This window comes from Cygnus olor, chromosome 21 (assembly GCF_009769625.2).
Source record: "Cygnus olor isolate bCygOlo1 chromosome 21, bCygOlo1.pri.v2, whole genome shotgun sequence".
Taxonomy (NCBI): Eukaryota; Metazoa; Chordata; class Aves; order Anseriformes; family Anatidae; genus Cygnus; species Cygnus olor.
Window position 1 is genome coordinate 2669992 of NC_049189.1, and position 27765 is coordinate 2697756.

Genomic DNA, 27765 nt, shown 5'->3' on the forward strand with positions numbered 1-27765 from the left:
TCAGTGATCCAGGGAACGTGTGTGGTTATTAAACAAAGCCACGCTGGAAGAGGATAAAAGCTCTTGGGCTGGGGACGCTTAGTGTTTCAGCACAGAGGAGTCAAGCTCCGGAGCTTTTAGTCCCTGGGGATGCAGCAGTGCAGGCTGGCTCTGCCGCCACCCTGCAGGAGGTCAAACACAGACCACAGAGAGCAGCCAGGCTGTGCAGCTGCATCACAAGGAGAGTCCCAGTGCTTATCAACCAACCCACGGCACAGCAGCAGCTTTTCCTGAGTGTTGACCCCAAGCTAACCAGGTGCAGCTGCACATCCCGGTTAATATGCCTCTGTAACACGGAGTGTGAAGGGGTGACAACAGGAGAGCAAGGAGAGATGCCAGGCAGAGATATGAGCAAGGAAGAGGCATGTCCTGGGCAAGATGCAGGAAAAAGAGGAGAAATACCTCTATATTGGAGCATAAGCCCAGTTTAAATACACAGGAGCAGAAGGGCTGGACGGTCCCTGTGTTCCCATAGGCCTGCGTCACCAGGACAGCCCAAACCAGTGTCAAATGGCCAGGAAGGATGGGGAGTTTGTGGAGTTTAGGGGCTCTTTAGCAAGGCAGGCCACACAGACTAACACAGTCACCAGTGTTTGAGCAACGGCGTCCTTTAATACAGTTGTTTCTGCCTTATTAAAACCTTTTTTTTTTTCCTCCCCCTCTGGTGCATCCTTAAAACACGAACTCCCAAATCAGACTGAGGCAGCGCTCCCTCCCCCTTCCTTGCACCCATGGTCACATTTCTCACTTAACACATGATTCCACCCAACATTTGCCCAGGAGACCCTCCCGCTTTTCTCCCGCACCACTTCCCCAAACACGCTGGTCAGAAGCCTGCAGGAAGCTTCTCACACCGCTGTTCCTTGGGGAAAAGGCAGGAGGGGGTTTCTGCCGGCCCCTTTGCTGGCTTCAGCGCCCTCTGCTTTCAGCCACTCCATCTTCTGTCTGTGTTGCTGCACAGCATCAGCGACCCGGGCATCGATCATGGCCTCTGTAAGAACGCCATCCTCTGACGCGTAAGCTGCAGCCTGGAGAGGCAAAGGCAGGAGAGAGGTGAGCCAGGGATCACAAACCCTACGGTCAGTGAAAAGCTGAACTGCTCCCTCTCTTCCTCATGCACATTTGCCCCCACGCTACCTAGCACAACATCCAGCCTTGCTCTAAGTCGCTGGTGGTAGCCACAGCGATCTGGCTTATCACCATCAGAAAGGATTCCCTTGCTGCAGCTCTACCAGGGACTGAAACAAAAAAACCTGCCCAAGCACAGAGAAAGATTCACATGCTACGCTACAGTCTGTCTCTGGAGTACTAACAAGCACCTTTGCCTACCTGCCTCTGGACTTCCTGGGAGGCAAGATCTTTGAAGAAACAAGGCCACAGGTTCATAGTGCTGAACATAGCCCGTATGGTTAGGCTGCAGTCACACTCGGCTTGTTTAAGTTTCCTCTCCTGCTTTAAAAGCGCTGCACGTACGAAGTCGATAAAGTAAAGAGTAAAAGGTGCACATGGTGATTGAATGATTCCATCCAAGACAACAGAAGAGGTTTTAAATACTTACATGGGAGGACTACAATCAGTGCCAGGGTGAACATGGGCAATGTGGCATCTCTAAAATGACATCTAATACGCACTAATCCTGCTTTCCCCTAGGAAACTCCCCTGTATCACTTCTGTGCTGTGTCAATTCCCATCCCATACTCACCTGACTGTGGGACCTTCCCTCTTCTAACCCCCTCCGTTCACCCCCCCAACTCGTGTCTCTCCAGTTCTGCTTGGCAAATGAACACCTGGTCCTGTTGCTGCTTTGATAGGCAGCGCAAATTTGAGCAGAGTTCCTTGCAGGAAAGGCTGAGAACTACTGACACCCTTGCCAACCTGCCCACATTTCCAGTGGCACGTTAGGGTAAATAGGACTGTACGCCACCTTGCTTTAGCTGCGGCAAAAGGGCTGTCACTGGTGCCCAAACACGCAGAACAGCCAGGGCTCTGCTGATGGACGTCACACAGATGATAACACAAGCACCCGCACCCTAGAAGGAAGGGGAGGACGCTTACAGTGTGAGCTGAACAACTCATCTCCAAGGTAACAAAGCAACTCCGAGCTGCAGATTTCTATATCTGGTTAATCCCCGTGCGAGTGCTCCTGCAAGCGACTCCGTGCTGTGGTTCCCTGTACAGCCCTGCTAGAGGGGAGCGTGACACAAATAGGGTGGGAGCCCCTCCAGCTTCTCACATCCAGGATGCCTGCCCCAAACCAACAGCCCCGAGGTGTCCACATCCCTCCTTCCACAGAGCCCTCGTGTCACGGATAGTCACGCACCAACCCTTCTGTCTGCAGGGCATTCCCCGAGATCCCGGTTAGGAACAGAAATTTTGGCTTTCAAGACAGGCAGAAGTGTTTCTAAGGTGTTACACGCGGGCTGCACGAATCATTAGCAGTGAGAAACACCGATTCTGAGGTTTGAGCAATGAGCTTTACTCTATCCAAGTTTAACAAGTCTGCAAAAGCATCACTGCGAGAAATCAGTGCGGCCATTTCATCTCCTCCTTGTCCAGCGATGCGGACAGGAGGGAAGACAAACCCCGGAGCCAGCTGTCGGCCTGCGCAGTACCCACACGGTACTGGGCCACCACAGGCGGTTGCACCTGCCTGTCGGATTACTGCAACCTCACTGCAGGAGGAACAATCGGAGTCATTATTTCAACAAACGGACAAAAGGTTGCAGCGTTGGTTTCAAGCTCCCCTAGCTTACATGCCAGCCCCTACCCCACAGCCCTTTCTGGAGAATGGGGAACATCACCAGGCAGAAAAGGTCTTACTGCACAAACCACGTGTAACCGTGGAGTTGGCAGGCGCTGGTTTTTACTGCAAGAAGCATCAGAAGCAGACTCTTCCCTGTGCAAACCCTATGTAATCCTTCCTTAAGGCAGAAGTGACAACTTAGGCTAATGCTCACGCCTTGAGTTAGCGGGTAAACACCGGCCGCAAGCAGGGAGTGCGGAGGAGTAGAAAAGAGCCTGCAAATAGTCTTTGCACAAAGGCACTCGTCCTGCGTCCAACAAGAGAGCAGAGGTATCCTGCGCCCCACAAGGCGGATCTTTCCCACAAATATTCACCCACTGGGTATCAAACCACGAGCTGCCTTCTCTCACCACTGGGAAAGGGGCATGGCAGGGAGGCTCGGCTCAGTTAAAACCACCTGACTCGCCCCGTCACCCTCCTGCACTTTGTTTTGTGTTTATTTCTTGCTTTTTTTCTTCTTTTACTGGGGAGTTGAGGCTAACAGGAACCAGCACCCCTTTGCCAACGCAGCCCTCCAGCCAGAAGGATCTGGGGGGTTTAAAATGGAGTAAGCGTTCCCGGGCTGTGCGCTGTATGCCTCCACAGAACAGAGAGGATGTCTTCCCTTCCTCCCTGCCTCTGCATAGACCATAAATTTAACTGTGGAAACTCCTGCAAAGCTGTGCAGTTCACGCTCTGTTGATTTTCTCAATGACTTTCTATTTTTAGAAAGCCTCAGGCCCTCACTGTCAAGAAAGCAAATGGGGGAAGCAGCTGTCCCTTCTGGGAGTAGCTTGCACACACACAAAAATGGTTCTGTGCCTCATTTATATTCATACCTCTGCCTCCTGCATGGACAAATTTTAACCCATTTTTTCCCAGTGCAACCATTTGTGTTTTGTAACTCGAGCCCAGTGAAAAAATAATCTGAAAACAAAGCAGTTTGGTGGAAGTGGAGGAATGGATCACAGATGACAAGCCCAGCTTTAAACGACCCAATGCTTCGTTTCAGCCAAGAAACAAGGTTTATTTTTACATGGCCGACAAGCTAATCTGTACCCTTTGAATCACATCTATAATGAAAATAGTCTGGTCAAAAATATAATACAAAAGATACCCCCTAGACTTATAATGTCCTTCAGCTCAAACACTTCTGAAACATTAATTCTTCCCATAACCTAGTGTGGCAGAATACCTTTTTCTTTTTTTTAAACACAAACAAGACTCAGGGAGCAAGAAGGTATTTATAGCTGTGGCACAAAAGGCGAAGAAATGACAGGAAGCTCACCTCTGTCGTTACCACGGGGACATAAAACTCCTGAGAATTCTTTTGAAGTGATGCCAAAGCAATTTTCCAGAGGGTAGGGCCGGGAATAATGAAAAGTTGCTTCTTTGACATTTTATCTAAAGCCTATCAATGGGTTCAAGTTCAGGGTGCAGAATTTGAAAGTCTGCACAGCACTGTAATAGATCTGACGGGAATTTTAAAGTGTGTAAATGCATCTAATCCGTGCTATATTCCTGAAGGATTAGATATGGAGAATGGAAAAGAACAAGGACAAAAGGGAAGGCAAAGTCTTCTGCAGGAGAGATTAAAATGGATTTCTAGCATGCAGACTATTAGCTGTGCCACAGACAACAATATTTCTCCCAGCACTAGAGGTTACACTCCCTGCTTTTCTGCACTTATTTTTTTCTGTTTCAGGACAACGTGAGCCAGAATGAAATAACAGCGACCCAGAGCTTCATTTAAGTGGCACCCAATCAATTTCAAACCCAGCTTAGAGTGAAATTAGATGTATGAAAGCTGCAACTACTGCTTGGGCTTCTAGTTTAACCGAGATGTTTATGTTAATAGCAGTATTGGCAGAGCAATCCAAAAGCATCTTCGTGGGAAATGACTGCAAGGCCACGGGACAGCGAAGTGGCCACGTGCTGTCATTCCAGTTTGCTCTTTGGTTAAGAGCTGATGGCTATGATGGTTTCTCTCCAGCTGGTTCCACGTGTTACCTTTCCCCAAACCACCTCTGAGGTTCAGTTCTGGCCATGAGATGAGATCAGACAGGCTATGTAGAGCCGATGTAGGTCCCAGCATCTCAAAACTCTATCAAGAATATGATAAATACCTTCCTGTCAGCTTTTTACAAGAGGTGCTCCCTGCCCATTTCCTCCAGCACTTCTGCAGACCTGGAATAGCAGCGGGAGCAGCACCGCAGATGCCCCACTACCTTTCCTAGAGCTACCTGGTGGGCGATTTGGCTAGGTTTCATCGCATGGAGGTTAAGACTGGAATTGCAGGCAGCAAGGTCTCAGTCAGCTTGAGGTAACAGTAGGACAGCCCCTGTGGAACAGAACAACACTTCACCGCAGATTAAGCCTGACATTCTGCACCCTGAGCATTCGTCTCTGTTGTCCAGACACTGGTTGAGGTTTTGTTCTCAGACACCTCCACAGAGGTGGAACGCTGCACAGAGGTCTGCTGCACAGACAGCAACACTGAAAACGACTGTTGGAGGAAAAAACTAATTAAGAAAACACACACAAATCTGAGGTGAATTAAGTAACAGGCATGTTGCAATTAAGCCTACACTTTGAGGATTAGCGCCAAGTCACATCAGGGCACAATGCAAAATAACTGAAAACAAAAGGCAAACAAAATGCTCCCATCCAGCTTTGTGCTCCAGCATTCACAATAAGCAGTTTTCACTAGGGCTTTGCGCTGTAATCTTCCCCAGAATGGGTCAATTGAATCCATTTATTAAACAGAGACCGTAGGCATATTGTATTGCAGCAGCTGTTGCGATGAGCCTATCTAAAAAAGCACTGGATGCTTAAATGTCTCAAGACATAATTGTTTCAAGGCAGCTGTGAGGACTTCTAAAGAGCACGAGGCTCACGACATCTGCTGTTTAACAGCTCTGGAAGGTGTTACTAAGATCAAAACCAGAACTGTAAGAGATACCTTGTTTTCCCCTTTTCTTGGCTCCTCCTGCCTTCTACCTTCTCAACTTGTACAACATCTCAAATTCTTCCTGCCTGTGCTTTTAGCTTGCCATAATGCTTTGGGGGGAGGGCAGGAATAGCAACTGCAAGTAGGGAAGAGAGGGAAGTCCAGATCTTCCTCGTAACTAGAAAATCCTCAGGTTAGTTTCCTTAAAGCTCCCCACATCCAAGAGGGACAAAATTTTGTCCAAGTGGAACAAAACCGAGGCTTGGAAATGGATTAAGTGCGCGCTACTCACATCGGGTTATTTCCCACATCAGCCATCTTTGGCATGAAGCATCTTAAAAATCAACAGTTCAATCCTACATGAGTTTCAAAGACCAACTACTCCGAAATTAGCAGTCCTATCGGTAGCATACTACCACTTGACAGCTGCTGCATCCAGCTGAGGACAGTCTGGTAAGCACTGCTTGAGCTAGACGTGCTGGCTCATACAGCCCCTGCATACCCTGACCTCACATGTGCCAAGACAAAAGTGTCACTATGCGGTGAAGTCGTCTTGCCAAGCTATTTTTAATTCTGTTCAGCTCCCTGACCCAGTTCATAGTACAGCCATACAAAGAGGTGTGCTAGCACAATGCAAAGGATAGCAGAAAGGCAGGAATAAGAGGCAGGACTAACTGCCAGAAAGGCTCAAACCGCAGCATCAATCCTTCCCTGGTAGGAGAGAGCATTGTAACAGCTCGTATAACAGGCTACCTGGTAAACCTGACCCAGGCCTCAAAACACTGACACCACTCAGAAGATCAGGCTGGGTTAAGGGTACTTAGAACATCTGCACAGCTGCGATGAGCTCTGCTCATGCAGAGGCTTTTAACTGCAGCTCCTGCAGTGCCATACCCTCAGTACTTTGCGTAGCAGGAAAACACAGGTAGGTGTTCAAGTCCGGCCAGAGCCAAAAGTCAGTGGGCCAAACGTGGCAAAAACAAAGCTTCTGTATGGCTCTACACAAGCTCCTTGACCCAATGACTGAAGAAGAGCCTTACGGTAGCATTTAGGATCAGCCTAGGGCAGCATTCAGTGCAGAAACCTTACTCTTTTTTGGACGCTCTCACAAACCTGCTAGTGAACTATATCCATCCAGCCAGCTCCTGAGGAAAGAAGTCCACGTGTCTAGCCACCAGCTGCAAAAAGGCTGTGCTATTTTAACACTTCTCCATGACACTCTTCTTGATCAACAAAGGACAAGATACAGAGTCCCTTGATCCAGAACACCGATAACTTCGATTTTGATACATACAAAGCTTTTTGCAGATTCTGCTTCAAAACTGTTCTTATCTTTTTGCCAACTCTCTCCTGCTTTTTGCTTCCCCCCCCTTTTCTCTCTTTTTTTTTCCTTAAAACGCTCTGACTGTTGTGTGACAGCATAATCTTATGCAATTTTATGGAGCCCCCCCTACCTTGCTGATAGTCCCCGTGCTATGAGGTACATTTTAACAAGTAATCAGGGCAACAACACTAAGGAACATCACCCCCACCTTCCCCTTCCTTCAAGATCACTTAAAGGATAAATTTTAGAAGCCAAGGTCAATTCTGGGGAGGAATGACAAACCAAGAGAGTTGAAAAGGTTATAAAATGCAAAGGATCATTTTCCACAGCTATTAATTACAGGAAACGTGTGGCAGCAAGACCTTTCACATACATGGATAGTGGGGTTCTCTTCTAAATAAAGAGACAAAGAATTTCTACAAGAATTGGGAGGTCTGCTTTCTCCCCCACAGCACTGTCACACAGTTTAAAACAAATACATTTAGTCTTTACTCTGGGTTTCAGAATCAGAAGCCAAGAAAAAGCCTAGCTATACTTGGAAAAAGTGAAGCCATGACCTACTTGTTCTGGGAAAGGCAAATATGCCAAAGATTTTGGTCCTTCTTCCATACCGTCAGCTCTCTGGAGCCGTTTTTGAACGGATGCTAACTGGACACTACGGCAGTCCATCTAAATCCCATCGACATGCACCAGCTCCTTCTGAATCTCAAATACCAGCCAAGCATCTTGCTGAGTTTCTTGACTGAGCTGGTAACAGTACTAACCTGGCACATCTTCAGGCAGTTAGAGAACAGATTTTTTTTAGTAAAGCTTTATGTACATTTTCAGATGACAGCACAGACTTCAAAGTGTGGATTTTGTATTATTGAAACACATGGGAAAATTAAGCAGCTGTGTGCTAACATACAAAGAATAAAATAAGGGCTATCAGCACTTGAATGACTACTTTGGATCTCAGCTCATGACTTCCACAGGTAAAGACTAGAAAGGAGATTCGCTTTCTGTAGCTTAAAAGGTGAAAAAAATGGTAGTAAGAGGAATGCATTCACTAAATTCAGTGGGATTTCCCCACTAGTGATTATAAAAGCTCTTCCTATATGTGAGATAAATTATGCGGACGTTCTGACACCCACCTCAGAGCTGGCAACGTTCTAGTATTACTGCAAGGACATAAGGAAACTTTGAAAGTGATTCAAATTCTGAGACTCCAAAATTCAAACATTCAAGCCTTCCAGAAAGTGAACGTGACCCAGGAAGCCCAGTGATCAAAGCCCTACTTACCTGCCACGCCACAGCAAGCTGAGAGATCTCTCGACCAGACATGCCCTCTGTCAGCCTGGCAATCTCTGAGCACTTTTTGCCATAGTCAAACTGGGCCAGCTTCAAACGTCTGAAAGCACAAGCACAAGGATTACTTTACATGTAGCCACGTGACAGGAGGAGGGGTAAGCCAGAGGTAAGTTTTGTAAAGAGCAACATGAAACTGAAATCAAAGATCAGGCCAGACGAACCTCTATACAAAGATCCGTCCCGAATAAAGGAGTTGATAGAAAGCCTGATTTTATGGCACAAAGAAACGTGTGTACCTGGATTAAAACTAGCAAAGGCAAGTGCTTGGATACGAGGAGTTCCAACAGCGCCCACACCTACATTATTGCCTCCAACGCAGTAACAGGTCTCCTAAGTTTTGAGTATATGACAAAGCATGGCATAAAATTCTAGGAAGGCACCTCATCCCGTAACAGGATGGCAAGAGGCATCTTTCCAGCTCTGATCTGGATGAGTGGTTTAAACTGAGTTTATGCATAATGTGACCAGCCAGATTGCCTTTTGGTTTTATTTGTAAGATAATATCACTGTAACCCCAATGCTTCCAAGATCAGACCCTGGAAACTTGCTATCGACCATTCAACTTCCTGGAAAAGTTGGAAAGATGTCCCATAGCCTGCCACATACAACCAGAGACATTTCCTCGAAAAATGCTACTTAGAAATACTGAAAAAATACACAGACGAGGAGACAAACAACGAGAATCCTGCACGGGCGAAGAGTGCTGCAGGGATACTCACTGTTTACCCTCTGTAGCTGGCTTCAAGACATGCCTATCAAAATACATCCTCACAAGCCGTTCCCGTTCTTCTAGCTGGGGCAGATCAAAGTTCACCATTTCATCTATTCGGTCGTTGATAGCCCAGTCAAATTGCTCAGGCTGGTTGCTTGCTAAAACAAGCATAAACCTGGAAGTATGAAACACGAGAAGGAAGATTGAGAAACATACAAAAACACATTAGAGAACCTGTCTGAACATCAGGAACCAGCATGGCCAGTATCAAAGACCTGACGCATCTAAAGATTTCTTAGAAACAGCTTTGTAACAGCATTTCAAGCCACATACTAAAATGCAGCACAGTTTAAGCTATTTACAACTGAAATGCATTTAACTCAGTACTTAGCCTTTCAGTATCAGCCTTCCCCAGCCTGTCCCTGCTACAGAACCCTAATTTACCATTTTACCCACAATCAACCTCAAGTTAAGGGCATGAAACATTTTGGAAGAGTACAACCTCCCACAGACCTCTAAGTCTGAAACTTTGGAACAAGTGTCAACACAGAGAGAAGTGTTCTCTGGCATGTACATATCTCCAACTTAAATCCCACTTCAGGGATCTAGCTTCAAGCTGCTAGCTGCACAGCACCCTAGAATCACAGCAGGACTAAAATCCTTATTATGAGGGACTGCCAAACTGACAGCCTACAGCACAACTGGAACCTCAGCCAGCTCAAAGCGCTGCAGAGCACGGAATGGGCTCATCCTGGCCTAAGGACAAGGGGAGTTAGCCACTGCTGGGCATGCCACTGCATGGGGAGGTTGTTCTTCTGCAGCAGCTGGCAAAAGTTCACTTACTTCTTTCAAGGAAGTCTGAGAACACCTTCCTGCTACAAGTCTAACACGTACAGAAACAGAGGCATTCACAAAAGGTACTGTAATATAGTGGTGGCTTGTTTGACCAAGCGTTGCTCCACGGTACAGATGTGCCAGCTTCCAGGTCATGCTCTCTCCAGGAGCATTTTGAAGACAGGAGCCCTTTCTTTTGCTTCGTAATGCTGCTTTTTCCCCATGTCAATTCTACTTTAATGCCTTAATTGATGTTACCAGCTTAATAGTGCATTATAATTTGAAATGGGCTTTTAACCACAGATATTGGAATATTGACGTTCTTGCAGTCTATTTAAATCCAAGTCCACAGGGGGCTGTGTTCTTTGCTGTCATTTCTGAAGATACTTAGCTGGCCCATGAGCCACACTGGCACGAAATCATTCCTTTTCTACCGACAAGAAATTCCTTCAAACCCCCGCAGAAACACAGCTTAGAAAAAGCATTGACACCCACCCCGATATTCAAACCTTCCCTTGGACATCTGGGTGAGAAGGATAAAGCGAACATGCACAGTCAGATACCCAGCAAGAAGACGCAGAAAGTTCTTTGGGAAGTTTAAGCCAGCAATTCACAATTCCTAGTGCTCAGTTACAGCGGTAACAATTCACTGGTACAGCCAAATAACAGTACTCCTCCTCAGGGTTTCTCCAACTCAGCTAGATTTACACACAGTTAGGCTTGTGCCAGTAAATTCCCATTTATGAATGCGGGATGCCTTACTGCCCAAAGCAGCAATAAGGCTCTTTAGAAGCAAAATGCAGTGCATGAATCATGAGGATGTGTTCATTCTACTAGAATGGTTCACGATCTAAGTTAGGGGCAAATTAAACATCTGTGAAAATGACAGCCTTGTTGTTTAGAGCGGAGGCATGGCACCCAGGAGCACCAAAACAAGCATGCCCAGAGCAGTGCTAAGGTACCCTAATACCAGGGAAAAGGACTGCCTCCTTACCACTCCCTCTCACTGGCTTGCAGAGGAACTATAAATCCGGTCAGAAACATAACTTTGCCAGATCCACAGTTACGAAATATTACAAGTCTAAAAGGAACTATTTCCTAGAAAAAGAGGGAAAACTATCTGAAGGTAAGAACTTGCACATCTTGTAAAAATCTGTACCTTATGTACAACCCTTCTGAGTTCCACGTTCCGGGAAACGATAAAGGAGGCATAAGCTGCATTCGGTATATAAACTAAGAAGGGAATATTCTGTGCATATTTTTCAAGCCCTTAGTGGTATGGATCAGAGGCTTCCAACTTTCATTTGCACACCATAGGCACTTCCTGGCTTTCCTCAGCTCTGGAAAATTGAAGGGCTGGATACTTACTTGTTGCTGTGCTGCCCTGTTCTGTGCAGGAATGCATTTAAAGTTGCTCTGAGATCTTCACTGATTTTCTCCTGCAAAGAAGAAATTCAAAGATAGATCAACTGCTTGGGACTCGAGAGGTCACAGCTTTAAGCAGCATTATTGACAAAGTGAGTTTTGTTATTGTCAAGCATTTGCATTAGACTCCAAAGCACTATAATAACTTGAAGGAAAAAAACGATCAATTTGTATACCCAGGAGAAAAGTTAGGAAGCAAAGCTTCAGCCGAGAGGTTAAACATTTGCCCAGCCAGTGATTCCCTTGATTTCAAACCCAATGCTCTAACAATGGCCCAGGTGGCTTTCCCTAATCTAGTAAGATACCTACAGGATAATTAATCTTTTAGGGTTGACTCTTCAAATAGACCACTGGGGTTCAAGTAGCAAGGCCAGATTCAGTGCACAGTACGGTAACTTAGTCTGAAATAAATACATCTTTTTTGTGTGCGCTGATATAGCTTTGTTAACATGGTGAAAAACAGCTTGGTTACGAATACATCTCAAGATAAATAGTTATTTGTACAAAGCACCTCTTTCCTACTGCCCGGTCACCTGCAAACCCCCCAAAAGATATCATCCATGTCATCTGCAGGAAATTTCCAAGTCAGTCTTGAGGTGCTCATCCCATTCAGCTGTAAGAGGCTCATTTCTTGTTTCTGCATGACTTAATTGAGTAACGTGGCACCTTCCAGTTTTAATGTTCTGCCTGTGTAAGCTGGCTGATTGGGTTAAACAAGAAGGCTGTGGGCTGGCTGGCTAACTGCAGCATGCACAGATAATGACCGCAGAGAAAGCACTTACTGTTGCCCTCTTCCGCAGAAATGCGTCTGCTTCATCCACAAATAGCAAGAGGCTGTAAAAAGAAAGCACTACACAGTAATAGGAGACAGGTAAGTGAGGCTCCAATGGCTCAAGGATTCTCCTGTCCCCCTACTTGACACCCACACCTGTGACCAGCTGTAAACCCAAAGGATTACACAACCAATTTCATTTCTTAAGGCAACATTTCTCATCTGAGCTGCAGCGACTTTCTGGTCGCATGCTCTTGGCCCATGCCAACAGTTAAGAAAGAGGAGTTAACTTAAGACACCTTAGGCCATAAATGACCCCAGGCCTCTGCGGTTTTGTTTCCTGCTGTTCAGAAGCAGGCTGAGCAGAAGCAATTCTTGGGCACACGACCTTAACCTCCTCCAGATTTTTAAATACAGATGGGAGAAAACAGTTACCAGAGAAAAAGGCATTTTCATGGGCATAGTTTGGCAATGGGTTTCTATCTAGCATTGCTGGCATGTTCCTGTCAAGTCTGATCAGATCTCTGAAATCTAGTCCTGCTCCCCAGGTACTTATGAGTGCTTATTTTAGCATTACTCCTATCTAGAGGAGTGTATGCAAGGCTACAAGGCCGAAACAGAAGCACAGAAGTCTTGTTGACAGTGACTTCTTCCTGCCATGCTTCCTTATGCCATTCTGAAAACCTGCAGAGTCCTCCTTTGCACACAGTTTTGCTATTTTCTTGAGTTTTTCCTTTCCAAACCACACTGCCAATAATATAATGGTTTTACTACCTGTGGAGAAGTGAATTAATAAAATCAATGAATAATTCACGAAAATAAATTCACTTATAACCCAGGGGTAGTGCTCTTCCCAAGAGACCAAGCGTATAAAGATGTTTATCAATAACAGAACCAAGTTGCTCATAAAGCTGCCACAGCTTGTATTACTTTCTTGTCCAGCTTCAAATACAGCTTTCTTTCAAGGGATTTCAGGGCCTCTTAACATCTTTTATTCAATTCCAGTTTTTCTGAAAATATTCTCAGCTACAATCTCTGCAGAGAAGCATCTTCCACCACTATTGCTCTAGCTAATAAAGGTAACACGGCACTCACCAGCAGCTAAGATTGTTGGATATCCAGAATAAAGGCTGCTTAAATACTGCATGTTACCAAAGGTTAGAATACTGACATATACGGACACATGTAAACCATCTTACAAAGGTGATGATCAAGGGTATCTGGAGTGTTTAAAGTTCTTATGATGCAAGTTTTTGATGAGGACAGAATAAACTCAGCCAGCATCTGTAATCTCCTATATCTTCCAACTTCTTTTTCTAAGCTTAAATTCTTACACCTTTCCTTCTACAGCTCATCAGGTTAAGAAGAGATTAAGGAGTAGAAATCCTCAGGACATTCACTCTCCCCTTTAAAAAACAAACTTGCAGAGTAGCCAACGGAAATATCTAGGTGACAAATGCAGCAATCTATTGGATTTTAATAACCTGGCTGGACAAAGAGCTCCTCAACTGCCTTTGGACTACAGAAATGAATTTACACCCATACACACTCTATAAAAAAAATCAAGGAGTCAAGTTTTAGCCTTAGTATGAATCCTTCTGGTTGTTTTTTTAAAGTTGACCAAAAAAATCACAAGTGGCTTGTGACTTTTACCTCCACCTAATGTCGATGCCTTTAGCATCCATCTCCAACTTATCCCTTTTTCTTATATTTCTCTGCTTCTGCTTGAGGCTCAAAAACTAAACAAGAAGTCAAATCCAAACACTACCAGTCTAAAACCTGCACAATTGCAGCAGGGAACCTAACATCCAGGGAGTTTAAGCACCTGTTTGCACCTCCACTTGTGCTAATGCTGAATACTGTCAGAACAGAAATCCCTCTGAAAGACACGCAGCCCAGCCTTCAAGCGTGCAACTTCTCTCCACCAGCGCGGGGAGAGCAGCAGGGAGTCAAGCTATGGCTGATCTGGAAACTCTGAAGTAAACAAAAAAGGTTTGGTGGAGCAGAAGAGCAAAAGCTGTCAGCCTTTTAAATACTACCAAGCAGCAAAAATTCACCCATCCTAGGCAAACTTTGGATGGTGTTATTCCTGGTCAGCGTTGCCTCATCTGTGCACGAGTATCATTCACACGGATCAGGGCTCTGAGCTACATTACTGCAGTGAGCTTCTTTGAGCAAGGAAGCACGTTCAGGGGTCAGAGGAACCTCTACTTACCCTCTCCTACTGGTGTTTGCCCAGTCAAAGAGCTTATGCATGGCAGTAACTCCTTCCCGCCCCATGGGGGCAACATCACCACCTGTCATGATGGCATAATCCATGCCCGAATGCACGGCTAATTTCTGGAAGGAAACAAAACCAAAGGGTTAAGCGCACTCTTTCACTGCAAGACCGTAAAAGATGAGGAGAGAAATAAAAGTTGCTTAGACCTATCAACGTGCTTATTTTCAGACGGTGAGTACACTCAAAGAAGAGAATACTTCTTTACCACTTCAGCAGCGTGGGGGCAGCTTTCAGCATTGCTTTGAAGTGGAAGGAAAGACGGAAAGTTAGTTTTGTGGCAACACATGAAATTTTATCAGCAGAAGGCACTGCTGAGAGTGCTTATATCTCTATCTGTAACTTGTGTTGTTTGTTTCTTCCACTCTGTTCTTCATGGTCTGGTTCGTAATTTACTTCCCCTGTGCAGCAGAACAGGATTCTTTTCACTAGATGCTTAACTAATATAACTCAAAGTTGTATTGGTTTATTTAAAAAAAAAAAAGTAGACTGAAATGCTCATTGAACCCACTGAGTATTCAGATAAAATAACAGAACTTTACTACTGTGTTTTTAAAACCTGCCACAACTCCTTAGTCTGGTGGGTACTAAACAAAGGGGTTTGATGAAGCTCCTGAGGCACACTGGAAATATCTCCCTTAAGCTTCAGGTATTAAAAAAAACAACCACCAAACAAAAAAGCCTTTCAAATCTGTGCTTTTTCAGCTAAGTCATGAAATGCAAGCCTGCCCATAAAGCAAGTTTGACAGGAGATAGCCAAAATTAACCGAGAACATCAGACGAGTCTATGGCTCGCACTGACCAAAGTTTGCTTAGGCTGCCACGCCGCTGCAGGGCAGAATTACCGCCTCAGGAAACCTCCCTCTACTTCAGCCCCAACTAGTCTGCCAAGGGCTATGTAGCATGGTAATTAAGCTTCCAGCTTAAAATTCTTCTCCATCTCACTGCGACACCTCAGTGGTGAATCAGCCCGCAACTGCCTGTGTCTGAAAGAACAGGCATGGTGAGGATGTGAAGCCAATAAAGGGAAAGATCTCCATCCTCCCTTTCAGAACGGTTCACAAACCAGCCTCCAACTGAGCCCTGCCACGGTGACAGACAGCAGGCTGAGTTACACATCATCAGCTGACCCAGAGCTGGCTATCCAGCTCTGTGAGTCAAAGAAAGTCATCTGAAGGTTAAAATGAACAAGTCAACCCACGTAGACAAGCAACAGCTCCAGCAAAACATGCTTAGCTGAACCCAACCAATTATCTGCTGCGCAGCAGGAGGCAGGGAAAAAAACAAGCTTTGCTCTGCCTATTAAAACCACCCAGTTCCTGCTGCTAATGTTTAGTGTTCTACATCAGTCCAACGAAGCTGGGAGCTTTGACAGTTATATCCAAGTGTTTTCACATCTGCCTCAAGAATCCTGTCATATAGCAGGAATACTTACAGCTGCAGACCCATAAAGCTTTGCGCTGCAGTAGTCAAAGAAGGCCAGCACACTGTGACACGTCGCCTTTTTGGAAGAGCAGTAACAGCAAACTGTACAGTCACTGCCATTAACCCAAGTGCCAAAGCCACAGCTCAAAAAACAGTCGGCTTCTCAGTGCAGTATTTGCTCCTCTCTAGAGCATAAGCATCAGATGCACTCAGCCCTCTCCTCACTCTTCCAACCTGTTCCAATCCTTTACAGCTACCACCACCAGCCCCTTGGAGTTTCCATGCTACTGGGTGTTAAACACACTTCTTCCCCTTTCTCCACTGCTAAACACTTTCCCCAGCTCTTCTTCCTTCTTCTCTTCATGTTTCTGTTGCGATTTCCTAGCCCTGCCCCTCTCTGCTGGCTTTACAAATCCAAACCAGCTGGCAGACTCTTGGAGACAGCAGCAAGGTATTGGGCTACAGGTTTATATATTGACAGGGACACAAAACTCAACTTGAATCACCAAATCAAACAAGTATAGGGAACCTCAGATCTACCGGACAAGCACTGATAAGCAAGTCAAAAATCAAATCCCACCTCAAATCCATGCAAACACCATCCTTGTGGAACACGTGCAAAGTAAAGCCATACCTATCTCTTCTTTCACTTGAGGATTAGTAAGCAACAAGCAGGAAAAACCCTGTTTAGACAAGCGCATATAACTAACAGAGGTGGAAACGAGACAGCAGGCTGGTGTTGCAATTTCACAAGTCACAGTTGCCAAGTGCCTTTTCCAGATGGAAGGGCTCTTCTGCCTACGCTTAGCACTAGAATCCAAGCAGCTGCACTAATTTGGAGCTGGAGCAGGTGGATGTCCTCTTCCCTTCCCAAAAGGGAGGCAAAACCACAAAGGTCAAGCGATGGATTTCAGACCACAGAGGGTGCTTAGGACCTCGTAGTTTTCAGAGCCCTCTGCAACATACACCTTGTCAGAATCTTGGCAGGGTTTACCTTGGCAAAGAGTGTCTTTCCAGTGCCGGGGGGACCATACATAAGAATATTCCGGTATAGGCTTTTGTTCTTTTTTGTATTTCTCGTTGCTATGGCAATATCTCTCACACGTGCTTCTAACTGTGGCTGTAAGAAAAGAGTTAAACTTAAGGAACAGAAAGTACCAAGAGACCAGCATCTATCAGCTTCACAGATCGGTACCAGCAAGAAGTTGGCAGCACTCCTACAGTCTCAAGCTTTTAAGCCTCAACTTCAGCTGCTTATTGCTTTGGATTAGGGTCGTTTCCCTCTGTATATCAGGATTCACTCAATTTCAAGTTCTGTCCACTTGACTGCGGTTCTCTTCTATCAAGCCAGGAAGCAGTGCAGTAACTGCTCTAAGAAGTGCTAACACCTCAACATTCACTTCATCCTGGATGCCCTGGGAGGGATATGTCAAAACGTAAGCGCTCTCTGCAGCACTAATTCTTTCATTTCAGTGATAAACATCCATGCTCAAACTTATTACTGCCTTTATAGAGGTACTGGGAGAAAGCTACTCCTGCAGGAGCGTTTTCCCTCAGCAGCCTCGAGCACTTGAATTTGCCTGATATCAAGGAATCAAAATTCAGAATCAAATACACAGAGGCAGCCCTAATTAGCAAGTTTAGAACCATTCACAGGATGGGCAAGTGCACATGCTGCTGAGGCTTTTGGCCTACAAGCAGATCTAGGTTCAGTAATATTTCACAGATTAGATGAGACAAGCAGAACTCTGAATATTAACATGCTGACTACAGAGGAAAAACTGCAGCCAGGCAAGCACTGAGCTAAGATTTTTAACTGCTTTGCACAGAGGGAAAAGAAGGTTAACAGAATTGTTAATGTATGTCACTGAACGCAGGAACTTATTTATGGTCTCGGTGCCCCAAGGGTGATAAGTCTTCAGAATTACTGGAATTACAGCGTTTGAAACGTGTGTACGGTAACAGCTTTTCCTATTGAGATTCAGAAGTCATCGTTCCAGACCAAGATAGAAAAACACAGTACTCACACTGAGAACAACTCCTTCAAGGGCATCCTGAGCCTTGCTGGTAAGACGCTTACCAACCTAGAGAGGACAAAAATCAATCACTCACATGTAGAAATCAACCACTGCTTCTGAAACTCAATACCCCCAAACCTTATATAAAATGGCAACGAGATCAGCTCACCTGTGCAGTCTCTAATCGTATGTTTATTCAAAGACCCACAGAGCTGTAAAAGGAGTTTTGCATCCTCGTGGCTAAGAACAAGACAAAAACAAAGCTAAACTTTACCTTGATAGGATGCTTAAGTGCCTCCAGCACAGTAATACGCGAGGTCTCTCTCACCAGGGAAGGTTTGCCCAAGCGTGCTTCTATGTATCGCCCGGCTACTGCGGTGGCATTCTTGGCAGAGTAAACTCCCACTGCTAGCAGGGTTAGGCCTGCCACCTGGAAAGGAAAGGGGTGAGGATTAGAAAAAACTGATAGTAAAGCAACGGTGGACATGTGCAGTATGTCTTGTGGTAGGGAACTATGGTTCAGTACAGATGCTAGCAAGCAGGATGTTTTTTTTTGTGCTCAGATGTTTTATTGCTGTTTACACAGTCAAGTTCATTCCCCCCCCCCCCCCTTTTTTTTTTAAAACGTATTCCATGCAGGCACTTAATAATAATAAGCTTGAATAAACCAGGTGCTGCCTGCCAGACTACCCCCTCCTCATGCATAAAACTTGTGCTGAACTAAAGATGCCAAGGGAAACATCCAAATTGTGGCTGCCACCAAGGACAAAGGGGCAGATGCTCCCAAGTGAATACATACCAATCACCTGTCATAACACAGGCAGAAAAAGCTGTGAAATGAGTACAGAGACCATCAGGGTAGCAAAAATGGATAGTAAGGAGAAAAGCAGGAACGGATAAGGTTATGTATCAGTCACACAGACATTCCATCAGCTGAGCCCTAGAACTGTCCCACACAGTAAGCCTACGACCCACGTAAGAACATAGGTAGCACCACAAATGCAGCAGTAATATCAACACAGCACCGTACACTAGTATTTTTGGTAAATACTGGTACACGAGAACTGCTGCTGTTTAAAAATGCTTCCTAGAGCTCATTTTTGAATAGGAGACAGAGAAAGTAAGTGCAGTGACAGCAGAGGCCGAAACCATTTGCTGAAGGAGAACAGTCGTGTCAGATCCAATACAGAAGAAAAACAGGTACTCAATAAGAGTTTCAAAGCTAAACCCACCATGGGAATTACCACCACTGCATTACAGTGAAAGATGAGGTCTTTCAGAAACCCTAGAATGCGAGACATTCCCATCAATTTGTCGGTGAAGCAGAAAGACTCCAGACTGCTCTGTGGTTTATGGTCGCTGCTCAGCTCAGCGCTAAGTTGGCTCGTATTAAACCAAGCAGCCCTGCAGGCAGCATTTTCCAGCACAGCGAGCTGTCAGAACAGACAAGGAGCTGTGCTGACAATGCTAAAGACATTCCAGGAGGTTCCTATGACTAACATCTCGGGATAGGCAGGATTCGGAAGCAAGACTTTACAGAAATCTTTAGCACGTACGGGATTATCTCCTTAAACCTTGTTCCCAGAGACTGAAAGCACTGATACCTTTTATAAACCTTTAATTCAGGTGCACAAACATAAGCCTCCTGTTCCACCTGTTCATACATATCTAATCTAGTCAGTTGCTTTACCAAAAAATCCTATTCAACTGGAAATGCAAGGAACAAGGGGTATTACTTTTAAACTGAGAGGTGTTTAGGAAGAGGCCAACTGTTCCTCACCGTTCCGAGCGTAAGGAATCAGCAGTGTTCAGCTCACAGCTAGATGCCAGCGATTCCTACCAGAGCAAGCCCAGGTAGACAAAAGGGCAAGCCGCAATTGCTTTTAGAGTGAGCAGGCTTCTGCTACAAGTACAGAACAAGGTCAAAGAGCTCAAGGACAACAAGGATGGCATTGTTCAATAAACCATGAGACACCATCTGCTCAGACGTGCAACATACCCGTGCTTTGGATGGAAACACGAAGGGTTTAGAGCTGCAGGTTCTAAGACACAAAGAATAAGATGAACTCTGCACCCGATTCACCTCAGCTTACAGGCATTTGGAAGACACAAGAGACTCCACCTTTTTAGCAGCCTCCCTCTGAAAGCAAGGTACCTTGACAAAGACCTCACGCACCCTTGCCTCATCTGCTTAGCAGCAAAGTTAGGGGTTGGTGCATCAGATCCATCCAGGCAGAGGGAAGTTTATCAGAATTTAGGTCTTCACTGACACCCACGTTACAAGATGCAGAGAAAAAAACAGCTTGGAGATTGACAGCTACATATCAAAGTGGGAAAATTATTCAACTCACCCTCCCGGAAGAGCCCAATCACTATGCCAGCTCCACAAATCAGTCTGATTACAGTGCCTATCTGCTCATCACGAAGTATCCAGCAAAGGAAGCAATCTATGCCTGACAAAGTGAATTCCACTGAAAACAAAACCAACTCTGAACAGAACCTTTGGGGTTACACAGATGGGGAGAGGTAGGAAAAGAAGCAACCCTTACAGTAGGCAGAAAGATGAAAATCCAGGGCTAATTTAGAGGAACTCTTAAAAAGAACTGGCTAAATCTTGCATTACAGCATTTTTCAAAGCAACAGAAAATGTAAGAGTTTGGGCTGTGTTATCTGCTTTCCAAAAATATATGCACTCTTGGCATTATTTAAAAAAGTCCTAAATTCACAAGACAAGAGCTCGTCAGAAGCAAAAGTGACCATAATGCAGGAAACTGGTATCTGGGTCAAGAGAATATGCAGCTAGAAGCACCAGGCAGTAATCTTCAAAAGGCTCCGGATACTGCAGGCACTCCAGGTAGGGCCTGCTGATTACAAAAGGATCCACTGAAAGCGAGCACTCACTCAGACAAAGCATCTTTTGTGCCAGCCTCCCCGTATAAAACTGGCTGGCGGAGCAGACGGTTGTGACTGATTTCAAGCAAATTGTCCATTTTAACAAGCCACGCTACTAAAACTATTTTAGCACCGCGAAGTTTTGTTGTAAGTAGTGCCGTGAGAGACAGCCTTATGTCAACAAGAGGTAACTGCCACGCTCTTTCCTCCCGTGAAAATATGCTTAGATGGCCTTTAATCAAGACACACAACAGTTTTACAAGCGATCTCTACATTTCCAGCTTATCCATAAACAACATTTTTCCCCCATGATGTGGGGATGCAGGCGCCCAAGACGGCACCAAAAAAATGTCAGTCAAGGCAAAGAGGGAGGAAGAAAGCCCATCATTAGCAAGTGACTAACGGCGTTATTCGTTTTTTAAAAGCATTTGCATTTTTGCTGCAGTGAAAAGAAAGGAACGCTCTCCTTTCAATGTTTACTCAGGAAATCTTGTGTTATTCTCCACTCCCTGTTCTAATGACAGGATGTTGTCCCTGGTGATCAACATTCAGTATTTATATGCTCATTACTCCCCAGCAATGCTTTCTCATAAATTAATGGGATGAAGATCAAGGAGAAGAGAAATTTTACAATAAATATGGGAATTCTGAATGCAGATGTAGTGAGAACTCCCACCAGGGAAGAGGCAGAAGCCTGCGTGTTCAAGTTAGTGAAGACTGCATGGCAATCGTTGCATAGTAATCATCCAAATTCTCCAGGCAAGACAAAAAAAGAACACGTAATCTTCCCCTTTCATGTCACTATCTTGTATCCCTCATCTGGAGCAGCGGTCTTCAAAGCATCATGCATGCATCCCAGGGGGTATGAAAGACCATCCACTGGGGTGCAGGACGAAAATATATACATTTGTTACTGTAATTCCAATAATTTATAAATAAATATACCTGTAGTGGGGGAACACTGTCAGATTTTATTACTATTTTTTACTTGTGAGGTGTACACAATGACAAGTTTTGGAGAACAGTGGTCTAGAAGAAACAAACCCCTTTTTTGTCCACCAGAGATCAACTCTTACACATTGTCAATGTTTTCCCTAGTATCCCTAAAAAGCCATTTCCAGATTGAAGTTTAACCAGAAGACATCAGCAGGAAGGAGCTGGGATTAGATTACTGTTCCCACAAAAAACACCACTTGCAAAGTAGTCCTATAAAGCAACGTTACACATTTGACAACGCTCGTTACCTACATACTGCTGCCTTACATACGCAACGGGCAGCAAATGCTAGGTCAACTGTGAACAACCGCTAGGATGAAAAGAAGCATACTTCTTCACAGAACCTCCACCGATCACCTGTAGCAGCAGGCAAACCTTCAGGCAAGGTGTTTGTTAACATGGTGGTTCCTCGAAAGGCAAGACAATTACACGGGGCTGATCAAAGCCAGAACTTTGATGTGACCAAAGAGGAGAATTAATTAGTATAAAAATTTGGAACGTGGTATCTCCTTAAATTAATACTGCAAGACAGCACTAAGCAGCACATTCATGCCATAAAATTTCACAGGCATACCACAGCGAGGAGATAAGTTTTGCGTACACTTACACAGACTTTTCTGGAAGCTATCAGTACATGACACAATCTTACCGTGGCTGTAACTTTATCCCAGTCTGTTACAAAAGCACGAAATCCTTCCCCAAAGAGCATTCCAGCTGTCCTATGGTAACAAAACATCAAGACAAACAGGAGAGAGAAGAATTTTGATGACTGATTTGAAACAATTTACAACAGTTTTATATTCTATTATGATCTTCTTTAGAACCAGTCAAAACAAACTGAGGGCTCACCTGGGAACTCAAACATGAACGAGCACGTACATACATTTATAGTCATCTGATGTCTACACCTGATCTGAGATTAAATCCAAAAAAGTATTTGGCACTAGGCTGATTTAATATATTAAAGAATCAGCTTAGTGGTAAGTGATGCATTGTAATCTTTAAATTAAAAGCTCTTTCTATTCAAAAGTCTCAAAGTACCTGAAATTAACAGATTAAAAATTCAAATGCCCACCCTTTGGAGATGCACTGGTTTACTTTTATGGTTTATGTTCAGAAAACGTAAAGAAAGTTTTCACAGCAACCAAATCTCAATCTTAATAAATACAGGTTGAAAACATCTGTTTTCAAGACGGTTTGAAAATTGTACAAAATTCATAGCTCTGTACTCTCTTTGGTTCACACTCAGATCACAACGTACCAAGACACATTAAAACGAACCTTCTCTTTCAACTAACTCCTATTGTACAGAGGACAAAGCTGTTCAGTTTTAATATTCCTCAGAGCTTAGAGGAATAAACAGCAATGGTTTCCTACATGGTAGGGGAAAACTGCACAGAAGCTAGGCAACCACGTCCTCCTGTCGACTTGCACATACTTGAGGGACTCTAGCACAGTTTGGCGATGCTCAGCAGCTTTTAAGCGTATCTGCTCCCGAATGATGTCTGCGTTCTCCCGCTCAGCCTTGGCACGGGCTCTTGCTTCTGCCTCAACGCGCAGCATTTCGTTCTTATGCCGTAGCTCCATCTCTCGCTCCACAGTAGCTTTAAAAAAGGAGAGAACAATCTTTTGGGCTGGCTTAATCCCAGGCAGCAGGTTGGGGAAAGATGCATTGACTCATCCTGGCCTCACCACAGCTGTGCGTGGTCCCACAGCCAACCAGTACAGTATCAGAGAAGACAGGCAAGGAATTTTCCCTGGGTGCTTAGAGGGATCACACACCAAATAGGCGTCCCTCTCCAGAGAGGGCACTGCGAGACAATCATAAATCTGTTCTGGAAACCTGTTACCACAAAAATTGCTTAGGACAGACCTCAGCCAGAGAGCTAGACAACATGGGGTAAAGCAACAGAGAAGGAAAAAGACAGTGCCTCTGGGAGGAGGTGGGGACCTCAGGAATGAGATTACCTCCTCCTCCAAGGTTCACCCCTGAGCTTTGTTAAATGGTTGCTGCAATACTACAAGGATACTGATCAAAGCTCAGAGCACACTAGATGGCAGCAAGGAGCAGACAACTTGGCAGAACACGTGCGTGCCGAGCAACTTTCTGTTCCCACTGGGTCACCTACAAACTGCCTTACATTTCTGACACTTGTGGCCTAGTGGAGTCCTGCTGGCTCTCCCAACCCAGTGACTGCAGCAACTCCATAACAATGAGAAGAAACAAAGCAAGTTTCAGACTAAGTTGTCATTATTCAGCTTTTATTTTTTACAACAAAAAGCAAATAGAGGTTAGGTGACATGGTTTCAACCACTACTCCCAGTAGCTATTTTCTTTCTCTTCCCTCCTCAAAATTGGTTCTGTTTTAGATTGCTCCAGTATAAGAGCAGGATTTCACTGCAATATCAGCAGATGCTGATAGTTTATTGGGAAATCCAAGTACCACAGAGCAGCCATTTAACAGTTCAGCCACTTCTTAAACTGTTTTTTCAATCAATTGGCAGTTCTAGTACTGCTGGGGTCAACCTGCTATTTGCCAATGTAACATTAGCACGTGCCCAGTTGTGACGTGGAGCCAATACAGACAAGGAGTTAAACACGAGAGCGGAGACCGATCTGCCCACCCACTTTGTCAACTGTGAAAGAAAAATTGTAACTTACCACGCCTCATGGCTTCCTGTTTCTGTACAGATTCCTCCTGCTTCCTCAGGTTCTCCTCATTAGCAAGTTGCTGGAGGCAGAGGTGACAGCAGAAGATGCATTAAAGTTGTAAGGACCCAGTCACTAGGTATTTATGTAAGCTTAAGTATATTAATTGCTATCAAGAAGGTGGTGCTTAGGCTGAAGCGCATTCTTCTGCTCCCCATCTCTCAGATTCACATTCTGAGTCCCATGTTCTCAGCCACTTGGTCCTAAGTCCTGATCTTTGATTTGTCTGGCTAGAAACACTGATGCCAAGTGAATAGTATGGATGAAAGCAACTGTGTCTAGCATTAGCTACCTGGCCAGCATGATAAGGCACGTTTCCAGACCTTTGACGTAAGAAAGCTACTATTCAGTTCCCAGCTGGGTTAGAGAAGGAAGCTACCATACCTGCTGTCGCATCTGTTCATCATAGCGCTGCCGTGCCAGTTTGTCCTGGTATTGGGCTCGCTGGAAAAAAAAATAGTAGTCAGAATAAAAAGATCAGGCACTTGAAAGAACCTAGTACCAAGGGCAACAATATCTGGAACATGCAGGGGGGAGAAAATAAAGCAGACACGAAGGAAAAAAAATATAAAAAATCCAGGATTTGAAAAAATGAACGGGCAAAGTTTGGGACAAGTTTCCTCAGCCAGCTCCATAAACTCCTCTATGCTGAGAAGTCTAATAGTCTGACTTCATTTTAAGGTATAACAGATACAAAAACGAAGAACAAGTATTCTCTGGACCAGAAAGGGACACCTACTTACTAGGATCAACATGCTTTCATGTTCTAAAACATAGCACCTGGACTGGCGACTGCAAGCAATAGAAGTGCCCAGATACATACTGTCTGTCAGATAAGCTCCCTTCCTGATCCTTTTTCTTGTCCCCCATAGTTTCTCTCATCAATTTTCCACTACAACTCGCAAATACATCTACATCATCTAAACTCAACAGAAGTGGTCTGAGGGACGCAGTCCATCAACGAGGACTGCACAGTGGGTGATATTATTCTCCACTCCAAATATAGAGACACCAGAACAGCTTGCAAGTTACCTCCTCAATAACTTTATGTTAAACCATGGCACTTCAGAAACACATCACGATCAAGTTAGCTTTGACTTCAAGTAACGCCCTGTGAACTGCAAGAATCCAAGCGCTAACTCGTGAACAGACTGTGAAGCCTGCTTCCTGAGCCGGCCCCGTTCAAAGTCTAAACTCCGACGGGATAAAAAGCAACATGTGCCAATCCAGTGGTTCTAGCTCTATTCCCAAAGTGAATAATCAAGTAGAACCAATCAATCCCCTACTTTTCTGTCTTTTCAAAGTAAAAAGCCACCATATGCGAGCTATTAGAAAAAAAGCTAGCTTAAGTTGCCCCGATTTCAGTACTATTGCCACCTCAGTCACTCACGCTAGAACATAGCAGAAAACACCTACATCGCTCACAACGCAGCCTCCAGCGGCTCACAGATTTGCATCGCTTCTCCTTTGTTACTTTTTCTGTTCAAAAGATTAAACTTGGAAGAAATAGAAGCTGACCAGCTACTTAATACTGAAATCCAAATAACTTGAGGCATTTCACTGTCCAGGGCAACAGTGCTCAATAAGCCAATAGTCTACAATGTTACAAAACCTCCAGCTCTTAAATACAAAGCGTCCCTCAGGCTGTTCAGCAGCACTTCCCTAAAAGGTCCTTTAGGGGAATTTCAAAGAGTAAACAACAAGAGCAAGTGCCTTTACCTGTCTCTTTGGACGATACCAAGGTTTTGGTATCAAAAGTTCAAGTAGACATTGGTGCACTTCAATACAAATTAAATTCATCATCACAAAGCCAGCGTAAAAGACAGGCTCAGCCAGTGAATGGCCTCCCATTTACGTCTGACTGCCACCCCACCACCATCAAAAGGGGCAATTCATGCAGCGTTTCATTTTCCATATGGGAAACACAAACAAGGCCTCTTATCAGTTATCTTCCTCCCCGTTCCCTTACTGCTTGATGTTGTTTTGTTTCCTCACTGAGCGTTTTTCGTCTCTCTTCTGCTTGTACCCGTATCTGCTCATTCTTCAGTTGTTCTATGGCAGCTTCATACTCCTGGTAAGATAAGTAGATAGTTATCACAAATGAGCTCAATACATAACCCTAGGGAGAAAAGATGATGGCAATTATATTCCAAGTCACAGAATTAAAGTGATTCAAAGGATCACAGGATCACAAGCGATGCGTTTGTTAGCAGAATGGTACCCTCCAAAACCAACCAGTGACAAAAGAAAGATAAAGTATGATCGTAAGAAAATTATAAGAATTGTGTAGTTTGCTATTTAGTGATTAAATACAATTTAAATCATACTTTCCAGGAAAAAAAATGAAAAAACATGATAAAGCGCACGCAAGTCTCACTTTTACCCAACTACTCTACAATTCCCTGCAGAAAACCCTCAAGACTCCCTAAAAACAAGTGTGCTATCGCAGGATTTGCGAACCCACTCCAGACACGCCAGTTACCCAAAAAAAGGGGGGGGGAAACGTGCCGGAGGAGGTGCCAACCCCGCTGCACTTCACCTTCCAGCGCTCTCATTCCTTCAAAGCAAGCACCCCGCCTCGCCAAAGCTAAGCCACAACCTAAACGACTTCGGCTCCTCGGCAGATCGCTAGATAACGGGGCTCCGGCTGATGCCAGCCCCCAAACCCGACGTTTCCTCGGAAGGGGCCGGCGAGCCCGCGCGCACCTTGAGCTTGGTCTGCTGCTCCAGCTGCAGCGTCTGCTCCTGCATCTGCGCCAGGCTGAGGGCATCCTTCGCGTGGCCTGCAGGAGAGGGCAGGGGCCGTTAGCGCCCGCCGAGCCCTCCCCCGGGGCCGCCCCCCAACCAACCCCGTCCCCTTCCCCCCCCGTCACCCACGGGACGCGTCCAGCTCCCGCGCCGCCTTGGCCGCCCGCTCCAGGCCCGTGGGGTCGAAGTTGCTCCATTTGTCCTTGGGCGGGTGCCGGTCCCCGGTTCCTCCTCCTCCTCCTCCTCCTCCCCCCCCCCCACCGGTACCCCCCGGGGCCGGAGGCAGGGAGACCCCGGCCGCGTCCCCGCCGCCGCCGCCCCCCGGGGCCGCGCCGCGGTTGAGGCCGAAGAGCCACGACATGGCCGCTGCCGCCGCCGCCGCCGCCGCCGCCTCCTCCGCCCCGCCCCGCCCAACCGGCAGCACCCCGCCGGCCGCCCGCCACGCGCCGCTCCCCGCGCCCGCGCCGCCCCCCGATTGGGCCCGGCGCCGTCGCGCGGGTGACGTCCCCC

The 27765-nt window shown here is 45.5% G+C and overlaps 1 protein-coding gene across 4 annotated transcripts; it reads right to left on the reverse strand.

The window, feature by feature from the left end:
• Positions 1 to 636: 636 nt before the first annotated feature.
• On the reverse strand, positions 637 to 27679 carry ATAD3A (ATPase family AAA domain containing 3A). Of its 4 annotated transcripts, none has more exons than XM_040533543.1 (16): positions 27385 to 27676; positions 27214 to 27290; positions 26477 to 26578; positions 24892 to 24951; positions 24460 to 24529; positions 23236 to 23401; positions 22447 to 22516; positions 18184 to 18339; positions 17919 to 17975; positions 16886 to 17011; positions 14404 to 14528; positions 12199 to 12250; positions 11360 to 11430; positions 9165 to 9332; positions 8377 to 8485; positions 637 to 1067 (listed from the first exon to the last, which is right to left on the reverse strand). In XM_040533543.1, the coding sequence occupies exons 1-16, from the start codon at positions 27614 to 27616 to the stop codon at positions 888 to 890; spliced, it is 1821 nt and encodes a 606-aa protein (XP_040389477.1). In that variant the 5' UTR covers positions 27617 to 27676; the 3' UTR covers positions 637 to 887. The 4 variants fall into 4 exon arrangements, with proteins under 4 accessions (XP_040389477.1, XP_040389479.1, XP_040389480.1 ...); XM_040533545.1 differs by lacking the exon at positions 637 to 1067 and adding an exon at positions 1130 to 1502 and having other exon boundaries at positions 27385 to 27677; XM_040533546.1 differs by lacking the exon at positions 637 to 1067 and adding an exon at positions 2431 to 2711 and having other exon boundaries at positions 27385 to 27677.
• Positions 27680 to 27765: the final 86 nt, after the last annotated feature.

Coding starts and splice junctions, on each gene's coding strand:
- ATAD3A (XM_040533543.1), bottom strand. CDS start 27,616: ATGTCGTGGCTCTTCGGCCTCAACCGCGGCGCGGCCCCGGGGGGCGGC. Junction 24,952..26,476: donor AAACAAAACAACATCAAGCA/GTAAGGGAACGG, acceptor TTTTTTTTCCAG/CGAGCCCAATACCAGGACAA. Junction 9,333..11,359: donor ACAGGGCAGCACAGCAACAA/GTAAGTATCCAG, acceptor TCATACTTCCAG/GTTTATGCTTGTTTTAGCAA.